This window comes from Sus scrofa, chromosome 15 (genome assembly GCF_000003025.6).
Source record: "Sus scrofa isolate TJ Tabasco breed Duroc chromosome 15, Sscrofa11.1, whole genome shotgun sequence".
Lineage (NCBI taxonomy): Eukaryota > Metazoa > Chordata > Mammalia > Artiodactyla > Suidae > Sus > Sus scrofa.
The window spans coordinates 87,674,531-87,693,689 of record NC_010457.5 but is presented as its reverse complement, the minus strand read 5'-3'; the positions used below and the strand labels follow the sequence as shown (position 1 = coordinate 87,693,689).

The 19,159-nt window shown below is 36.0% G+C and overlaps 1 protein-coding gene across 14 annotated transcripts in view; it reads left to right on the top strand.

Annotated features, from left to right (window-relative positions):
• Positions 1-19,159, top strand: part of PDE1A (phosphodiesterase 1A) — a 346,020-nt gene that overhangs the window by 271,379 nt on the left and 55,482 nt on the right. For all 14 annotated transcript variants that reach the window (XR_002339225.1, XR_002339224.1, XM_021075596.1 and 11 more), the window contains 4 exons: positions 2,083-2,265; positions 8,943-9,009; positions 11,950-12,066; positions 13,192-13,332. Coding sequence is in view for 12 of the 14 variants with exons in the window: in XM_021075596.1 (XP_020931255.1) it covers positions 2,083-2,265; positions 8,943-9,009; positions 11,950-12,066; positions 13,192-13,332 (508 nt within the window). In the remaining 2 variants the exon portion in view is untranslated. The remainder of the gene's footprint in view (positions 1-2,082; positions 2,266-8,942; positions 9,010-11,949; positions 12,067-13,191; positions 13,333-19,159) is intronic.

Below are 19,159 nucleotides of genomic sequence, written 5' to 3'. Positions count from 1 at the left end.
TAGAATATGTCATGCTTTTCTCTTTAGGTATTCCCTTCCTTTATTTCTATATTCACTAATTAATCTATATCACTCTTTTTTGCCTGAGATCATTATGTTCTTTCCTTCTTTATAAATGATATCATGCATCATAATAAAGGATTTCCAGATTCCTGGGTACCACATTTCTAAATGAACTCTCATTTCCATATGCTATTTTGTCATGGTTGATGATCTGTCATGGATAATTTATGATTTTAGGACATATAGCCCTAAAGTAATCCATATCAAATTTGCAAAGGAGCAATTGGCAACCATTACTATGTGTCTGTCATTCTACTTGGAGTAGCTGATAAAACAAAGCAATATTAGAATTCTTGGAGCACGGTGACATCACAGGATTACAGCACAATGATTCTTATTCCACAGGATCTGCTCTGGGGTTTATTTGATCACTAAATAATAGAAATGGCATAATAAATAATAATATAATGGCATAAGGCCTGAAATTTTAAAACCATGTAGTGTACTATCTTGCTGCAATTGACTAAGGAATCTAATTTTAAATGGACAAAAGGAGAAAAAAACTATTTTGCTTTGACTTACAATGTCTGTGTGTTAAGTGTAAATTAAAATCATCCAAACATAAGACCCAAATGAGACTTAAATATGATTTAGGGTAAGTATTAATCAATGTTAACTTCCAACTATATCTTTTTTTATCTTCATATGTATTCATGTAGTTTTATAACTCCAGCACTTGTGTATATTTTTTCATAAGGTATTTCATAAATGCATTCATACATTTAATGTTATGAAAAATAAATATGAGCAAATGACTGTCTTCTGAATGTTCGTAGAAAACAGTAGTACCTAGAGGAAATCATATTACCTTTGAGTCTCTTTCTGGCTGTTTTTGGTGTTTTGCCCTTTCCTTGATCCTTGCTTTCTCTGGAGATGGGATGTGACTTGTTCTGGAGGCTTTAGCACATGCTGTCACCGGCTACTTCCTTCCATCAGCTCATAATCCTCAGGCCTCACTCTGTGCACAAAATTTACCAAAACGAATGGAACCCAAAGGTCAAAGCTGAAGTGTGCCAAGAATAGCTCTGAGTTATTAAACTGGTGCACTGAAAAGAAAATAACCTAGTCAAGCGACAGGAAGAGCTGGACTGTGTTCTTCCTGGAGGCAAAGTTCAGTTGCTCTGTAAAGTTCTTTTTGTGTTTTGTGGAGAGCTTTTCATACTCTCTTGTCATTTCAGACCTTTAGGAAGCTCTGGATCACTGGAGCCGCCCAGCCTTAAGGCAGCTCAGTCCCATCAGCATAATCTATCTGGAGCTTATCCTGGACAGTGGCAGGGCAGTACTTTCAGCTCCTGGTCACTTCCTCCTCACACAGCTGATTTTCTCAGCTAGCAGGTCTAAACCCATAAGATCTCCATCCTTAAGACAGCATTTTCCACTAAACTCTGGCTAAGTCACAAAATCAGCTTTCAAAATAATCCATTTGTTTTCATCTTTCTTTTTTTCTACTTTTTTATCTATGATATTGATATCAGAATGAAAATCTTTTAGATTAAGTTTTTTTTTGCCCTAACATTTAGAGACACCCATCAAATAACACATGTGAATGACTTTTGTAAAATCTAAGGCCTTGTTCAAATAGCATGTACTTTCTATACACTATATATAAAAGCTTATTAAATATAAGTTTTATAGCTTCAACCTCCCTTTTTTCTTTCTGATTACTTCCTTTAATAGACATCTGTTTGCAAATTCTCTTCCCTATCTTATCTTAGTTTTATTAATTAGTAGAATAATTCATTAATGATATTAACAATTGATATCTCCAGACTGGTATCACTATTTTAAATGTTTGGGAACCTTCAAATGTTCAAGCCTGTTAGGCTTTGCCTTCAGAAGATGAACAATTTGAGAAATTCAGAGCTTTCCAAATATTAACCCAATCATTTTTAGATTATTCATATTAAAAGATGATCAGATAGTGACTTGCTATATTTTAAATCCTTTTGCAATGCTTGTTTTGTGGTTATTAGTTTTTCTTCACTTTCCCTAAAGTTTAATCACCATAAATTTTTGTAGAAGATTGCTGGATCCCGATGATGAGCTCAGTGACATTCAGTCAGATTCCGTCCCCTTGGAAGTCCGGGACTGGTTGGCTTCTACCTTTACGCGAAAAATGGGGATGATGAAAAAGAAATCTGAGGAAAAACCAAGATTTCGGAGTATTGTTCATGCTGTTCAAGCTGGAATTTTTGTGGAAAGGTAAGTGAAAGTGTTGGTATCTCAAGACAAAAGTCAGAAGGCAGAAAATATACTTACTATGTCAAAGTTATGGGAGTCCTGTATTTTACTTATTGAGGAATGCCATCATAAGTGTACCTTATGATGAATTTACCTATAACAAAAATGCCTTTTCCTATATTTATTATTTCTATTTTTTAAATTGACATAAAGACTAAAAGCAAAGACTTTTGAATGACCGTTCTCCTCAAATGAACCTTAGTGAATAACTGTTTAAAAATAATTATAATACAGAGTTCTCGTTGTGGCTCAGCAGTTAACAAACCCAAATAGCATCCATGAGGATGCAGGTTCAATCCCTGGTCTCACTCAGTGGGGTTAAGGATCCACCATTGCCATGAGCTGTGATGTAGGTCACAGACATGGCTCAGATCCTGCATTGCTGCAGCTATGGTGTAGGCCGGCAGCTATAACTCCAATTGGATCCCTAGCCTGAGAACCTCCATATGCCGTGGGTGCAGCCCTAAAAAGACAAAAAAATAATAATAATTATTATAATACATTTATATACTACACAGCTAATTATACTCAAATAAAATGTAACACCTGATAAAATAAATTCTATACTACCTACCCAAATCAAGCAGGCCTTTTCTCTGCATTGAAGAGAAAAGACCATTCTCTTACCATCAGGGAGGAAAACTCTCATGTCCGTTTTCCTTGAAATGCTTTTTAACATTTCTGTCACTGAAGCGTTTCTGTCACTTGATGGACCCTAGAAGCGCCAAGTCAAATAACCAGAGTTTCTTTTTTTTTTTTTTTTTTGTCTTTCTAGGGCCGCACTCGGCCATGTGGAGGTTCCCAGGCTAGGGGTCCAATGGGAGCTGTAGCTGCTGGCCTACGCCACAGCGCACCTCAACGCCGGATCCTTAACCCACTGGGCGAGGCCAGGGATCAAACTCGAAACCTCGTGGTTCCTGGTCAGATTCGTTAACCACTGAGCCATGATGGGACTCCAAATAACCAGAGTTTCTAATGTGAAATACATGTTAATATGACCCAATTTTATGTTCTTTAGCCCTGGAGAGCACAGCTTATCTTTCTGTCTGGCAACAAGATATTTCAGAACTAAAACTACAAAAAGACTTGAAATAAACATCTTATATCTGATAATGTTGAAAACTAGTTCTTAGAAATCCTTTAGATTAAAAAAACACAATATTAAATTATATATAAAAAGATTATTTTAGCACTTTTGAAAATAATAAAATTGAGGAACAGAGAAATTTTTGTCAGTGTATTTAAAATTAATGAAAGACCATACCATTTTTTATCTTCTGACATCGCTAGTCATTACCTCTAATAAACTTTATAAATGCTCATCTTCCTCTGCTGAAGGAACAATGAGAAGCACTGTTGGGTTTCTAAAGATGTAAACGACTATGCATTGCAAGAAGTAGTCAATGTAATTTAAAGATATATTAAAGATGCATAAAGCATCTAGGATCTTGGTTTATGCTTGTATTACTCAAAACAACAACCACTGAGTGATTATTCAATTATTTTTGAGTATTTTTTTTTCTCTCTCTTTTTTTTTTTTTTTTTTTTTGTCTTTTCTAGGGCCGCTCCTGCAGCATGCGGAGGTTCCCAGGCTAGGGGTCTAGTCTAATTGGAGCTGTAGCCACTGGCCTACACTAGAGCCACAGCAACGTGGGATCCAAGCCATGTCTGCAACCTATACCACAGCTCACGACAATGCCAGATCCTTAACCCACTGAGCAAGGCCAGGGATCAAACCTGCAACCTCATGGTTTCTAGTCAGATTCGTTAACCACTGCGCCATGAGGGGAACTCCTATTTTTGAGTATTTCTTAACCATATCTAATTGGCTTTGATAAAAGGATAAAAGAATCCTTGTAATAAGCATTATGAGCAGAGTAAGCATGAGTAGTTAGGTGAGGTTACACCTCCACCCCTCGAGCATAAACTGCTCCCAACTCTACCAGTTGGGACCAGAAATCGGAAGCAAGATTTCCCTTGTGGCACAGCAGGTTAAGTATTCAATATAGTCAGTGCAGTTGCTAGAGCTGCTGCTATGGTGCAGTTTTGATCCCTGGTTTGAAATTTCCACATGTGGGAACAGGAAAAAAAAAAAAAAATCTGATAAATGTAGAAAGAAAGAATTTTATAATCATATTTTTTTTTAAAACAACTTAGGCAAGTGTTACGACAGTTGTTGATTTTCAATATTGATATCAATTTGAAAACATCTAAATAGTAGTTCAGAAAGTTGTGAAAGAATCAGAGATAAAAGAGAAGTATGTTTGCTTTACTGAAGGAATGTATATTCTGTCTTTGTTGTTTAGGAAAATGTTGAAGAACTTGGCAAACTAAAATGCAAATTATAGAAGTAAGTCAACTAAATTTCCATTCCCATTAAATAGAAAATCAAGGAGTTCCCTAGTAGCCTAGTGGGTTACAGATCTGGTGGTGTCACTGCAATGGCTTGGATTACTGCTATGGCAAGAGTTTGATTCCTGGCCTGGGAACTTCTACATGTTTTGGGCACAGTAATAAATAAATAAATAATCAAGCAGAATTCTGTGAAATATATTGCTATATTAAACTTTTGATTTTTTTTCACATGCCACATAAAACACCTTATATAACAGCCTGTAGAAATATCAAAATATACTTAAAGTAACTAAATTAGTAAGCAGTCTTGAAGAAAGCAATCTGCTAAAAACATATGGACACAGTTCCCATTGTGGTATAGCCGAAACAAATCTGACTAGTAACCATGAGGATGAGGGTTCAATCCCTGGCCTCACTCAGTGGGTTAAGGATCCGGCATTGCCCTGAGCTGAGGTGTAGGTCACAGACACAGTTTGGATCCCATGTTGCTGCAGCTGTGGTGTAGGATAGCTATAGCTCTGATTTGACCCCTAGCCTGGGAACTTCCATAAGCTGCAGATGCGGCCCTAAAAAGACAAAAAAAAAAAAAAAAAAAAAAAAAAAAAGGAAAAAAGAAAAACGTAAGGAAATGAAAAATTTTTTAATTGCTTTTGAATCCCCATTAGTAAATGCATAAACAGAGTAGGACATATGAATACTGAATTTCAAAAATAATCATCTTCAATCTTGAAAGTTAGAAAGCCTTCTTGAGTCTTCTTTCAAGTTTCTCCTCCCAAGAATCAATACCTCAGCAAATCCAGAGAATTTGCTTACCCCAATGTATCCTGACACTGCTCACTTTCTCATTTCCACTCCTGCAACCCCAATTGTCACCTGCAATCAAAAATAGGACAATAGCTTCCCAGTAGGCTCCCCTTGCCCTCACTTGCCTTCTCCAAACGAGTCATTCTACAGTGACTTTTAAAATATAAATTATGTCCTGTCATTCTTAAGATTAAAATCACTTGATGATTTTTACCATTTCACTTGATATTAAAGGCATTTTATTTATCATGTCTTTACATAATTAGGTCCCCTTTACCTTATAGACTCATCTAATGCAACCTTCATCCTTAACCGTGATTTCAACTCTATGAACATCTTAAACCCTTTCTTCCTTGGGGCCAGTAATCCAGCTGTTCCCTCTATCAGAAATGATTTTCCCCACCCTTCATTCTGACTGGCCGTTTCTACCTTTCCAGAGGTTTTTCCTGATCACTTTGTGTACAGTTTATCACTTTCTCTACCCCAACCAGTGGTTTACCTCAAGGCACTTAGTGCTCTTTGTAATCATATATTATTTCTTATTATTGTCCCTCTTCACCACTGAATAAACCCCATGAAAGCAGCATTTATATTTTTCTTGTTCTCTACTGAATAGTCACTTGCCTAGCACAGTGTCTGGTATAAGATGGTTTTTTGGTTTTTTGTGTTTTGGCTACTCCTGCAGCAAGCAAAAATTCCCAGGCCAGGGATCAAACCTATGCCACAGCAGTGACGACAACAAATCAACTGGTAGGCCAACAAGGAACTGCATAAGATATTTTTTTTCTTTAAGTCTTTGAATTATATTTTATAGCTTTAGTACAACCCTTTCAAAAATAGCCTACCATATTTCTGGTTGAATTTTTACCATCTGTAGGAGCAGGAATTTCCTTATTCTTTTTTTAGCAACTTGTAATATATTGACTATTTACACAAGTATGAGGCCACTGTACTAACATTCCTCCCACATTCATTCTAATTCCAGAATGAGTCATCCCAATTTTCCATCCTAATTTTCTATTTCTTGGTTTGCATCCTAACGTTCTATTCCCGTTTTCTAGGGTTAGAAAATGAAGATTGGAAGGTTTCTCCTTCTCCTTGGAAGAATAACTTTTTCCTTGTCTTTCTTTACATTCTGTATCTTGAGAATATACAGTGATATTCATTTCTCAATCTCCACTGAGTCTGAGAAACATCAGAGTTCTCACTGAGCCAGGAGAGTACTGAAGAACCTAAGAATTGGAGCCAGTGGTATTGGCTACAGAGTAATAAGAACAGTAACATTAATAATAATAATGGCTTTCTTATATTGAGTGTCTATAATATTATGCAAGGCATTTATATCATTTGCTCCTCACAAAAAAGCAGGTGAGTGACATTAAATGGCTTCCAGAGGTCACATAGCTAGTGAATGGCTAACCTGTGATTCAAAGGCTGTGTTCCCTTTGCTATATCAGACTGCCTTGTGCACCATGAAGTTATACTAATTTAAAGTTACTTAATTTCTAAAGTTCCTTATTCTTGACCTTTTTTCTGTTGTCCACCACCCTTCCATTTCCCTTGTAACCTCTATTTTTTAACAGTGATTCTGAAAATAGATAGGAAAGACTTTACTCAAAAAAAAAGAACTAAATATCGTTTCTGACAGTAATTATTTTCTGGGTCTTTTATTGTATGATTAATTTCCTTGCCCTGAAAGATTAGAATAATCATACCTATTTCAATGGAGTAATTAATATAGGCATTTTTCTTATAAGCTGCTCTGAAATCTTCCAGTTGAGATAGAGGGTAAGGGTAATTTTTTATTATAACTGATTGCCCACACCTAAAAATTATTTAAGGTCATTTAAAATAAACATAAAATGGGAACATGGAAATAAAGTAACACGGCCTCTGTAATAAAATGGGAATATATTTTATCAAGAAATTCTAGTCTCAGTGTAAGTAAATACAGTATTTTAATTCTTAGCTTCCAAGAAGTGAATATTAAAAAGGAAAACATAATGAGTTACTTGGTTTTTATCATCTTAAAAAAAGATACCTTTGGGGAGTTCCCGTCGTGGCGCAGTGGTTAACGAATCCGACTAGGAACCATGAGGTCGCGGGTTCGATCCCTGCCCTTGCTCAGTGGGTTAACGATCCGGCGTTGCCGTGAGCTGTGGTGTAGGTTGCAGACGCGGCTCGGATCCTGCGTTGCTGTGGCTCTGGTGTAGGCCGGTGGCTACAGCTCCGATTCAACCCCTAGCCTGGGAACCTCCATATGCCGCGGGAGCGGCCCAAGAAATAGCAACAACAACAACAACAAAAGACAAAAAAAGACAAAAGACAAAAAAAAAAAAAAAAAAAAAGATACCTTTTACATGGAAACTGAATAATATGTCCTGTGGATTTTTAATATAAAGTTTATTGAATCAAAAAGATTCTTTATCTCCCACAGCAGTTTTATAAAAATGCAGAATATTTTCTTAATATTCTTGTATTTCTTATATTGACCCCCATTATAAATTAATGATATAATCATTAAATTTTGGTTTTGTCCAGGCATCTTGAGGGGAGAAGTTACTGCAATATAGTCTGGGAATGCAGCTTGCTTGTGGACTAACAATGTGAAAATTAAGGGATATGATTAATAATCAGTTAAATTCTTTCTTCTCAGGACTGTGTGAAAGAACCATGTTTCTTTCAGTGTTGATTAGAAGCCTGTTGCTATTTCTACACATTAGGGTATCATGTTGATTCTAATTTTGCATGAAGCAATAGAGGACTTTCTTATTTTTGGTTTAAGTCATCTTGGTTGCCCATTGGAAGATAGAAAACTCCAACAAATTACTGATTAATAAAAATATTTCTATTATTGATACAAGTATAAAAATAGAAACACTCATTCTTTCTGGATAATCTTTATTAAATAATATTAAGTGACAATTTGGACAAATTTAAGCAATTTTGTCAATTTGGTCTCCCCCAGTATTCTAAAAAAAAAAAAAAAGCTATTTAAATTTTAATGATACTACATATTCCATCCTATAATTTTCATTTTATAAAAAAGTCTATAAAGGAAATATTTTAATGACATATAGCTTCCAGACTAAAATCTTTGTAGCACAAATGGACACAAAACAAGATTTCTTTCCTATCGTAGATATGGTGGCATGCTAAAAAGCATTGTTGCTGCACAGCAAAGGACTGAGTGTTTTTTTAATAAAATGAAGTTTAGGGAAAGATCTCTTTACATGGAAACTAAAATCACATTGACTTTATATGGTGGTTGCGAGTAAACAAAATACTATTTATATCTGTCGTAGATAGATGCTTCATAAATGGTGACAGTAGTTATCATTGTTGTCACAAAGGGAGACTGTAATTAATGATATAAGGTGAAAGAGTTAAAGGTGATTGATTTTTTTCCTTTGTTTTTAAAAGATAGTTGAGAACTTCGGATAAATAATTTTATATATACACTTATTTTTCTTTTTCAGAATGTACAGAAAGTCCTATCACATGGTTGGCTTGGCATATCCAGAAGCTGTCATAGTTACATTAAAGGTGAAAAAAAATTTAGTTCTTTTTAGTTCTTTTTAAATAGTCATTTTAAAAAATCTCCTTAAAATAGCTGGGAGAAAATGAGAGTAGGTCTTTGCTGCAGCTTATGTATTGCAGTGTAAAAGATGTTTCAACCCTTTGCAAAAATATCATGTGTTTCAAATCATGACTCACTATAAATTTAAATGAGAATTGATTTACACTAATAAACTACATTTATGTCTATATCTACACACACACACATAAACACTTGTGTGTGATGTTTTCTTCTTCAGGCTTTATTTAAGTGGGCCTTGAAGCCAGTTTTGAGATGGCCCCAGCACCCTCAGAACACACGTATTTTGTTACCATATGTTATGAACAAGTTGAATACATTATAAAAAGATGTTTTAGTCAAATGTGGTTAAAGGACAGAATTTATATGGATGAAAATGGTTTAGAATTTTGGGTCTGAGAAAATATAAAAAGTAGGGTAAAATTAAGAAAGAAAACAAAAAAGTTATTTTCTCTCTGGCTTTCCTGTGGCTACCCTAGTCTGAGGCCCAATTGGAACATTATTTGTGTTAGAAATACCTAGAGTTGGAAATCAGGAGTGATGAAAGTTTTTAACTCACTTACTTGTTCCCATTTTGTGTGTGTTGTGTGTGTGTGTGTGTATGCACATACGCATTGTTTCTACAGAGGCGGGTTTTTGCAGGCTCATCACTCTACATCCCTTATTTCATTCTCACTTAATTTGGGTAGGAAATTCACCTTTTCTCCTCTAACAGTTTTAGAGTGGTTGTCCTATATTAACCAAGAAATTAAACAATAATGGCAATAGACTATACTGGGTTGCTTTACTTCTGATTTATTAAACTCTTTTCCTAATTTAAATTTATATTACTTTTTTGTTGTTTTTCAGTTTCCTTTTAAGCATCCTCTTTGCATTTGTTTTTCCTCTGCTGCATATTAGATTTTAATTTTATTCTTTATAAAAGGTAGTTTGTTTTTCTTGGAAGCTTTTTTTATAGTCATGTTTCTAAAGCTATAATAGAGGCAAGTATATAACCGAAATGTCACATTATCAGACATTAATTACTCCTTGTCTCTTGAGAGATTTTAATTCTCTCATTATTTCCTCGGCTGTACGCAAGAAGTTTATTTATTTTTATTTACCTATTTTGCTTAGAAACCAACCGAGTATTTTGTTATGACAGAATATAAACATTTTTCTGAAACGTAGTGTAGAGAAAACATGAACTAACTGGTTGAGGACAACTATCACTAAATTGAGAATGTTTTGATAATTCTGATTTCCTAAGATACTTTCTTGTTTGCTCTCTATCTTCTTAAGAGCCAAGCATCTGCAGTAGTTTACAGATGTAAATCATCATTGTTGATAAAAATTCACCCCACAATGGAGAGCTAACCTTTTACTCAGTGGGAAGCCCCTAGAGAGAGCTGTAAATAGCAGCCTTTTAACAATCTGAACTAATTCTGTGTTAGCTTTGGAATTTGATAAGAGATTTGTTGGACTCCTTTGAGCTTTACTGATGGTAAAACGCATTCTAACAGAACTTTGAGAGATTTTAAATTTACAAACAGATCAAGCAAGTGTTTCAGGATCAAATTGGGGCCAAATGCAAAGGTGCACAAGCAAACCAACAAATATCATTGGCATTTTAATCACTTGAAAACGCCAATGATATCTGTTGGTTTGCTTGTGTACTTTTGCATTTGCATTACCTTTTGATGTTATTGTTACTATGAGTCAAAAGAATATTTTTAAGAGATGGTTTGAATACTTTTTATCAGATTTTCAGTTTAGATTAAGCATGTTACAGCATGTGTGGTTGCTCTCTGTAAAATGTCTTAAACGAATAAAGTTCTGAACAGGGCCTGCTCAAATTCAAAATGAATGTATAGCGTTAAGGTTGTCCACTTACTGGTTCAATACAAACTGCTCTGTGTGTGCAAACACTAGACCTTCTTTGCTGGTAGTTTCTGATAATCATTGGAACTGACTCTATTGTGTTTCTTTAGATTTTTTCATTTCAGGGATTTATTTAGGGTTGCAACTCAAAAGTCACCTTAATACCTCCCTAATATGCTGATATCATTTGGCACAAGTCCATTTTGTGGGCTCCTCTGAAAGTTTTTGTCCTCGAATGACCTGAAGCAAAATCCTGAGGTGGCTGGAACTGTTTGATACACCTGCTCATTGCCCTCTTTCCCACATTTAGGTGGTACTTTCTTAGGGTATTTGTTTCTCTGCAAGCCTGACAACTTCCTGGGGAAATTGCCTGAAATGCCAACATTACTATCATCCAAGAGACCCACTTCCTTTATCTTACTGTCTGTCCCCATAGAAAGTATAAATGAATCAGCCAAGGTTAGAGTGACTAATAAGGTAGTATTACTGTACCTAGAGAGAGCACTCTATCTCTCTAGGCATCTGCATCATAAGAAAAAAAAAAAAAAAAAAGACATAAAATATCAAAGCTTTAAATCAAATTAGTAACTCTTACACAGTGGAATTTCAAGCAAGGTGGGTAGATAGGAAAGATAAATTGGGGGTACCTTCCCTTATCCCTCAATTACATCAGCCTCATAATCTAAAATTCTACTTTAAAATGAATCCCAGTCTAGAAAAATGATTTATGACATGCATTTGGAGAGAGAATAAGGGTAAGAGCAGTTATTATAGTGTTAGCATGCTTATTACGTCAACTTGGAATACCTTGGGATTAAGGAGAAGATCTCAAACATTATTGATCTCACTTTTGTCAGTCCATAGATACTAAGTTTCCCTGTCATATCAGACACTGGTAAAAATATAGTTTGATGTACTGAATTGAGATCTAACCTGTTGGATGTACAATACCTGATCTAAGAATTTTTCATACAAAGAAACAGAACGATATATTGCCATCTAAATATTTACTTTTTTTTTTCCTGCAGGATGTTGATAAATGGTCTTTTGATGTATTTGCCTTGAATGAAGCAAGTGGAGAACACAGTCTAAAGTTTATGATTTATGAACTATTTACCAGATATGATCTTATCAACCGTTTCAAGGTCAGAAACATGTAACAAAAGTAAAATGCTCGTTTTTATTTATTTATTTATTTATTTTGTCTTTTCTAGGGCCGCACCCACGACATATGGGAGTTCCCAGGCTAGGGGGTCTAATCGGAGCTGTAGCCACCAGCCTACACCAGAGCCACAGCAACACAGGTTCCGAGCCACGTCTGCAACCTACACCACAGCTAACAGCAACGCTGGATCCTTAACCCACTGAGCGAGGCTAGGGATCAAACCCGCAACCTCATGGTTCCTCATCGGATTTGTTAACAACTAAGCCATGATGGGAACTCCATAAAATGCTCTTAAAACTAGATATCTGAATAAGAATGAAAATGCAGAACATCGGGTCATTAATCAATTCATTTTAAAATGTTTCTGTTTGGTAGATCACAGAAGAACAAAGGGTACCAGTTCATGATATGGTATAACCATTCTTCACAAAACACTGATATTTCTACATATCCACTGGGGTAGCATAGAGCCATAAGATACAAACAAAATACAGACATCCACCTGAATTATTCACAAAACACTCATGTAAAGATTGGAAGCTATGTCTTAGAGAAATGTGATTTTCCTATAATGCAGAATGAACCATTATTGGCAGCTTCTCTTAAATTAAAATGAAAGGGCTTCTAATTAAATTCACTCATAGATATCTCAGTTACAGATTTGATTCAGATTTTTGAACCTCTATCCCAGCAGCCTTTATCTGTGCAATCATGGTATTTTTAGAATTAGAAGTTACTGGGAGGTCATTTATTTTAACCAATGACTGATAGAAAAACTAGGCTTCCCCAGTAAATGGAAAAGTTTACCCCTTTAAAACTAGCCTTCTTACTTAACTCTGGAAGGTATAAAAATTTAAAGGCTGCTGTATGGGTAAGACTGCTATTTCATCTATCTTAATTAAACACTGAGGGGTTACAGTCCTTCCCAGCATTGAAAGCTGACAGGTTAATTAAGTGTTTTTTCATAACAATCCACATTTAATTTCAAGAAACTACTGCCCACATCTGACTCACTAATGTGTCCCATCTCAAACATTTTTGTGCTCATGTTGATTTAGTGCCATTCTTTTGGTCAAAACATAATCATAATTATTACTTTCTGCAGATTCCTGTTTCTTGCTTAATTGCCTTTGCAGAAGCTTTAGAAGTTGGTTACAGCAAGTACAAAAATCCATATCACAATTTGATCCATGCAGCAGATGTTACTCAAACTGTGCATTACATAATGCTTCATACAGGTATCATGGTAAGACAATCTTTGTACCTGAAGTTTGTTAGTTTGGAACATCAAATTCCATGTCCTTCCCATTGTCTCTTTAATACCCCTAAAAGTATTATAAGTAATAATCTTTTGGATTTGGGGGGGGGTTAATGAGTTATTTATAATATACATCTTTCGAAAAAATTTGACTCTGAAAAAAGATCTCCAGAGGCAAATTATAATTATACTGTCAATTTTTCAAAATTTGGACTATATAGCATTTTTGTATGTAAACTTATTTCCCCCATAGCCATCAACCCCCCAAAAAATGACCTAGAAAAAAATGTTTGGAATAAAAGTTAGTTGAAGTGCTCTTCTCTCAATTCATCACCCAGAATGACCTTAGTTACTTCTTATCTTCTACAGACTTGCATCTTTTATTAAAATCAAATCCTAGTAGGGATTTCTGGAAATCATTCATGTAAATTTTTAAAAATTCTTCTTTGCATCTGAATGATCAGTTGATGAGTGAATAAATGATTCATCAGTGCAAATCCTGGAACAATAATGAGTAGATGCTGGGAACTCTGAGACCGCCCGGAATTTCTGTAATGTCTCGGAGTATAGGATGACTCCCAAGAGGTAAAAAGGGAGGAGTAGTCCTTCCTTCTGAAGGTTCCACACTGCAATGGGTTCAAAAGGGTATGAGCCATGTGAGATCCCCAAATCTGAGTACATTCTTGATTCTTCATGTGTTGACCTAGGCTGAAGCAATACCGTACAATGCATGTAAAGAGGATGTTCCAACAACCCCATAATATACATTGCCTACTTATTTACGTTTCAGAAGCCACACCCTTTCTGTTGGTAAGGGTCATTGGTATTCAGATCTACATAACTAGTATTCTTTCATATCTCATTATTCTGCACCAGAAACTCCTTACCTGGTCCTATGCAAAGCCTTTATGGCCACAGTCCTGAAGATCTTGAAAACTTACAACAGGTTCATGATCCTCCAAGTTTATTATATATAGAAGTATATTGCATACATTTTCCCCCAAGAAACCACAATGCATTGTTTATTACACATAAGATCCCTTTGTTCTGCTTTGTCCAACTGTGTCTCACATGATGACTGAAGAAATTATCTGTTTTACCTCTCCATCTTTTTTTGCCCCTTAAATTTGGCAGGTCCATCAATGTCCTGAGCTCAGATTCCACTCCTGCTGCCATGTTCCAGTTATCTGTTGCTCCAAAACATACTCCTCCAAACTTCAGTGTCTTAAAACAATAATTTATCATTATTTCTCAGGGGTCTGTGGTTATAAGGGTCCCAACTAGAATGTTCTCACTTGAGGTCTCTCATGTGACTGTGATTGATCATCCAGCAACTATGGCTGAAGACATCTGAGGGCATCCCTGGGCAAGATGTCCACAATGGTTCACTCACATGACTGTCAATTGATAATGGCTAATGGCTAGGCACTCAGCTGGTCTTTTAATGAAGAAATTTCTTGGAATAGCAACAAAAATTCAGTAAAAATATGCATTATATTGACAAGATTACTAAATAATATAAACTGCTTTGGAGGTAGGACCTACTTTGGGAGAGGCAAAAGTCTGAAAAACCACTTATGCAGTGGCACAGCCCTCTTGTGACCCTCTATAAGACTGGATTATATATATTTTTAACTTTAAACCTTGCATTTTTCACTTTTTAAGTTATAAACTTAATATTTCAGTGAATCATTTAGTTAAGGTAAAAATGTGCTCATTGAGCCAAATCAAATGCAGTCATGGCAAGACTTGGTCCTCAGTTAGTTTACTCACCATTCACTCCAGGAGACTAATTTGATATTTAAAGAGGAAACAGGTTAGCAATAATAAGTGGAAACTCAGACATTCAAAGACATAGCTTAGAAATATTGTTAATTTTTTATTTTTAATTTTTATTTTTTTGCCTTTTTTTAGGGCTGCATGCAACATGTGGAGGTTCCCAGGCTAGGGGTCGAATCAGAGCGACAGCTGCTGGCCCACACCACAACCACAGCAATGCCAGATCTGAGCCGCATCTGCGACCTACACCACAGCTCACAGCAACGCTGGATCCTTAACCCACTGAGCGAGGCCAGGGATCAAACCCACAACCTCATGATTCCTAGTCAGATTTGTTTCCACTGTGCCACGACAGGAACTCCAGTTGTTAAATTTTTAAAAGTAGTGTATGTGACTTTCTATATATCTGCTTCTTTTTCCAGCAGGTTGCACACACATGCACACACCCAAATTATTTTAAAGCTCTGTTGTTTTAATAAGGTTTCATTGTCACAGCTGTTTCTTAAAGTCTTTGCTTTCACTTGGTTTTATATGCATGGCAATTACTGTGAAAAACAAAAGTGCCTCCTGACAGCTGCAAATGCTGTTACACTTGAAAAAGTTGATTTAACATCTTCCTGGTTAGATCTTGCTTTTCCTTTCTAAGGTCTTTGTCTTGAATCTGAGTAGTGAGGTGGTTTTCTTTTTCAAGTGTTTGGCATTTCCTCTTTCCTGAATTCTGTGGCTTTGAAAAAGTTAACTGAAAATGAGATATTTAAGTGTGACTCTGAAATGGAAACTGAACTAATTAAATTTCCTCAGAACAAAATGGAATGGAAAAGTAATGCCTACTTCAGTGTAAAAAATAAAATCTGCTTTAATTATGAAGTACAATGAGAAGATATATGCCATTTCAGGCTGGTAGGTAACCAGGATTTCATCATTTTAAAATACATTTCTGCTCAAATACCACAAATGTAAAGGGAACCAAATAAAACTCTCCTATTTCATCTTTAGAACCTTTATTCTGAAGGTGGCATTGAACAGATGAGGGATGCTATATAAGTGGGTAAATAGAGAAATTGAAGCCCACAATGTGAATTTACCCTCAGACTTGCAAAGAAGACTTGTTCCAGGATATATAACAAGTCATTCCAACTTCTCTGGAAGACTGGGGAAATCTGGCCAGGCTGGCATGACTCCTAGAAAGTTGAAATTGTTAGTAAAGATCACGTAGTCACTTTTTGAGAGGATCATAACTTCCTAAATGTAAATATAACTTCACTCTACTTTAGCAGGTTTGAGTTGGAAACTTGTTTCTGAATTTATTCATCCTTTAGCAAAAAAAAGTGTTAGTGGGCCCTTTACTTTTCCCTTAGTCTTCATTAAAAAAGAGCCTGGTGGGAGGCTCTTTTTGTAATGTAATGTCAGTGTTGTCCAGAATCAGGAAAATATGTTTAAACTAATGAAAAATTTTACGATTGATGGGGGAAAATAAGCCAAAATGAATTTTCAATTTATTGACTATTTTATCAAAACTGGGTTACACTGCCAGCTTGACAGTTTTTTGAAAGTTATTTTCATAAGCTTTTTTTAAGATAAAGTATGTAGGTGAGTATTAATTTTCATACATGTGAATGTGTTGGTTCTTTGGGTTTTTTTTTTTTTTAGTCTTTTTAGGACCGCACCACAGCATGTGGAGGTTCCCAGGCTAGAGGTCCAATCCAAGTTGCAGCTGCCAGCGTACACCACAGCAACAGCAATGCCAGATCCGACCCGCATCTGCAACCTACACCACAGCTCACGGCAATGCCAGATCCTTAACCCACTGAGGGAGGCCAGGTATCAAACTTGCAACTTCATGGTTCCTAGTCGGATTCATTTCCGCTGCTCCATCATGGGAACTCAAAATGTGTTGGTTCTTTGAAATAAAAGAAGCATATAGAAATATTCATTGAGCTGAAACCCCTAGGATTTGATGTGGAGAAGACTAGGTCATTTACTTTAGTGTGTTAGTCAATGCTCTGCTGTTTCAGGGTCGTCTTAATCAGCATAACATTTATGGAGCTCTCTAGTAGCAGCCCAGAACTATCAGGTGACTAGTGCAGCCTGTCATCTACAAAATGCTCATAGGACCATTACGTGAAATGCAGTGAAGCCATTGTCCTTCAATTAGTTAATGTCATTTGGGGCACACTTGTGCCTTGCAGAGCTGAGGCTAGGACACCCTCTGCCTCCCTCTCTCTCCTTTTGTCACTTAATTAACTTGTAGCCCTATGCCACAATAATAGGGGTATGTAGTAGCTTGATCCATTTGCTGAATAGTAAATGCTTCACCAAGTGCTGTCCAGCCACTTGCAAATGTCTCTTTGAAAATGCAATCATTTGAGGCCCTTGGCAAAGGAACACTTGTATGTTAGGGCTCCTGCCACTGTTTTCTCTAATACTAAGAGAAGGGAAAAAGATGACTTGAAAACTATTCCTTTGGAACTTGTAATTCACTGACTACACCCAGAAATAGCCACCTACACTATGAAATGAATCAATTTTTCTTCAGTCTTCAGAAATTTTGCCACTATGTCTCTAGACTCTACAAACTGTGTGAAAATCTTGTACTTGTAAATGGCTTCCAATACAGCAGCATTTTGAAGAGTGGAAAGAGTGTGAGCTTTTAAGGCAAGCAGACATAGATTTAAAACCATACTTCCCCACTTCCTAGCTCATCTGCTTTCCATTCTTTTCCCTTGTCACTAAAATGTGGTTAATAATATTGACTACCTTGTAGTACAACAGTTAGGAACAATGCTATATGTGTAAAGAGCCTAACCTAGTTCTTTGTTTTTTTGCTTGCTTGCTTGCTTTTTAGGGCCACAACTACGGCATATGGAAGTTCCCAGGCTAGGGGTCAAATCTAAGCTGCAGCTGCAGGCCAGTGCCACAGCCATAGCACCACAGAATCCTGGCCACCATAGCTCACAGCAATGCCAGATTCTGACCCACTGAGCAAGGCCAGAGATCAAACCCACATCCTCATGGATACTAATTGGATTCGTTTCCACTGCACCACGGTGGGAACTCCCTAATATAATTCTTGAAACACAGCTATTAACACATACTCTAATATCAGTAAAAATTATTGTTAATTTATTATATTATGTATTAACTTATGTGTGTTATGTATTGATACTATAATGTACTCATATTCTATATTAGGTAAATTATAGCAAACTACCTCAGCTTATTCAAATGGATAGAGAAAAAAAGGTCCAACCCTACCTATAATGTAAGGTAAGGAGTTGTTAATTACCTTTTAGACATACCAGGACTAATAGGTCAGTGTGATTTTCTGACTTAAATTCTCCCAGCCCTATACATACACACATATACATTCTCAAACAGACACATACACACACACACATACACTAAATAATTCAGATATAAAAACCACATCATAAGTCTTAAAACTTTATTAGCTTCTACCCATCAGTATATTCCAGTTAAATTATTTATAAATTCTTCTTTTAAAACCTTAGAAGAATGTGTTTAGCATATTGCCTCCCTTGAATAATGAAGGCTATTGTCATCCACAAAAGGAAGGAATATTGTGATCTGTAGAAAGAATAGGGGAAAACTCCAGATAGTTTTGGAGCTGAATTCCTGCTCTGTCCTATATGCTATTGGCAGTTTGATTCTCTTCCTTAGGATTCAGCTTTGTTATCCACCAAATAAGGATAAAAGTACCTTGTAAGTGGTAAATAGGGTGATCATAACATTAAATGAAACTATTTACCTATAATACCCATCTAATGTTCATTCCTTCTCCTTTCTTTCCATCAACATTTTACATGCTATAAATGGCAGTTAACACCTCTCTCTGATATGTAGTAGCTTGATCCATTTGCTACTACATAGCTTGATCCATTTGCTACTACATATCAGAGAGAGGTGTTAACTGCCATTTGAGAGTAAATCTGCCTGAGAGTTTCTCTAGGCAAAATGCAACCTGCCGTTTTGATGAAGTACAGTGTCTACATTGCTCATAACTCTTCATTTTAAC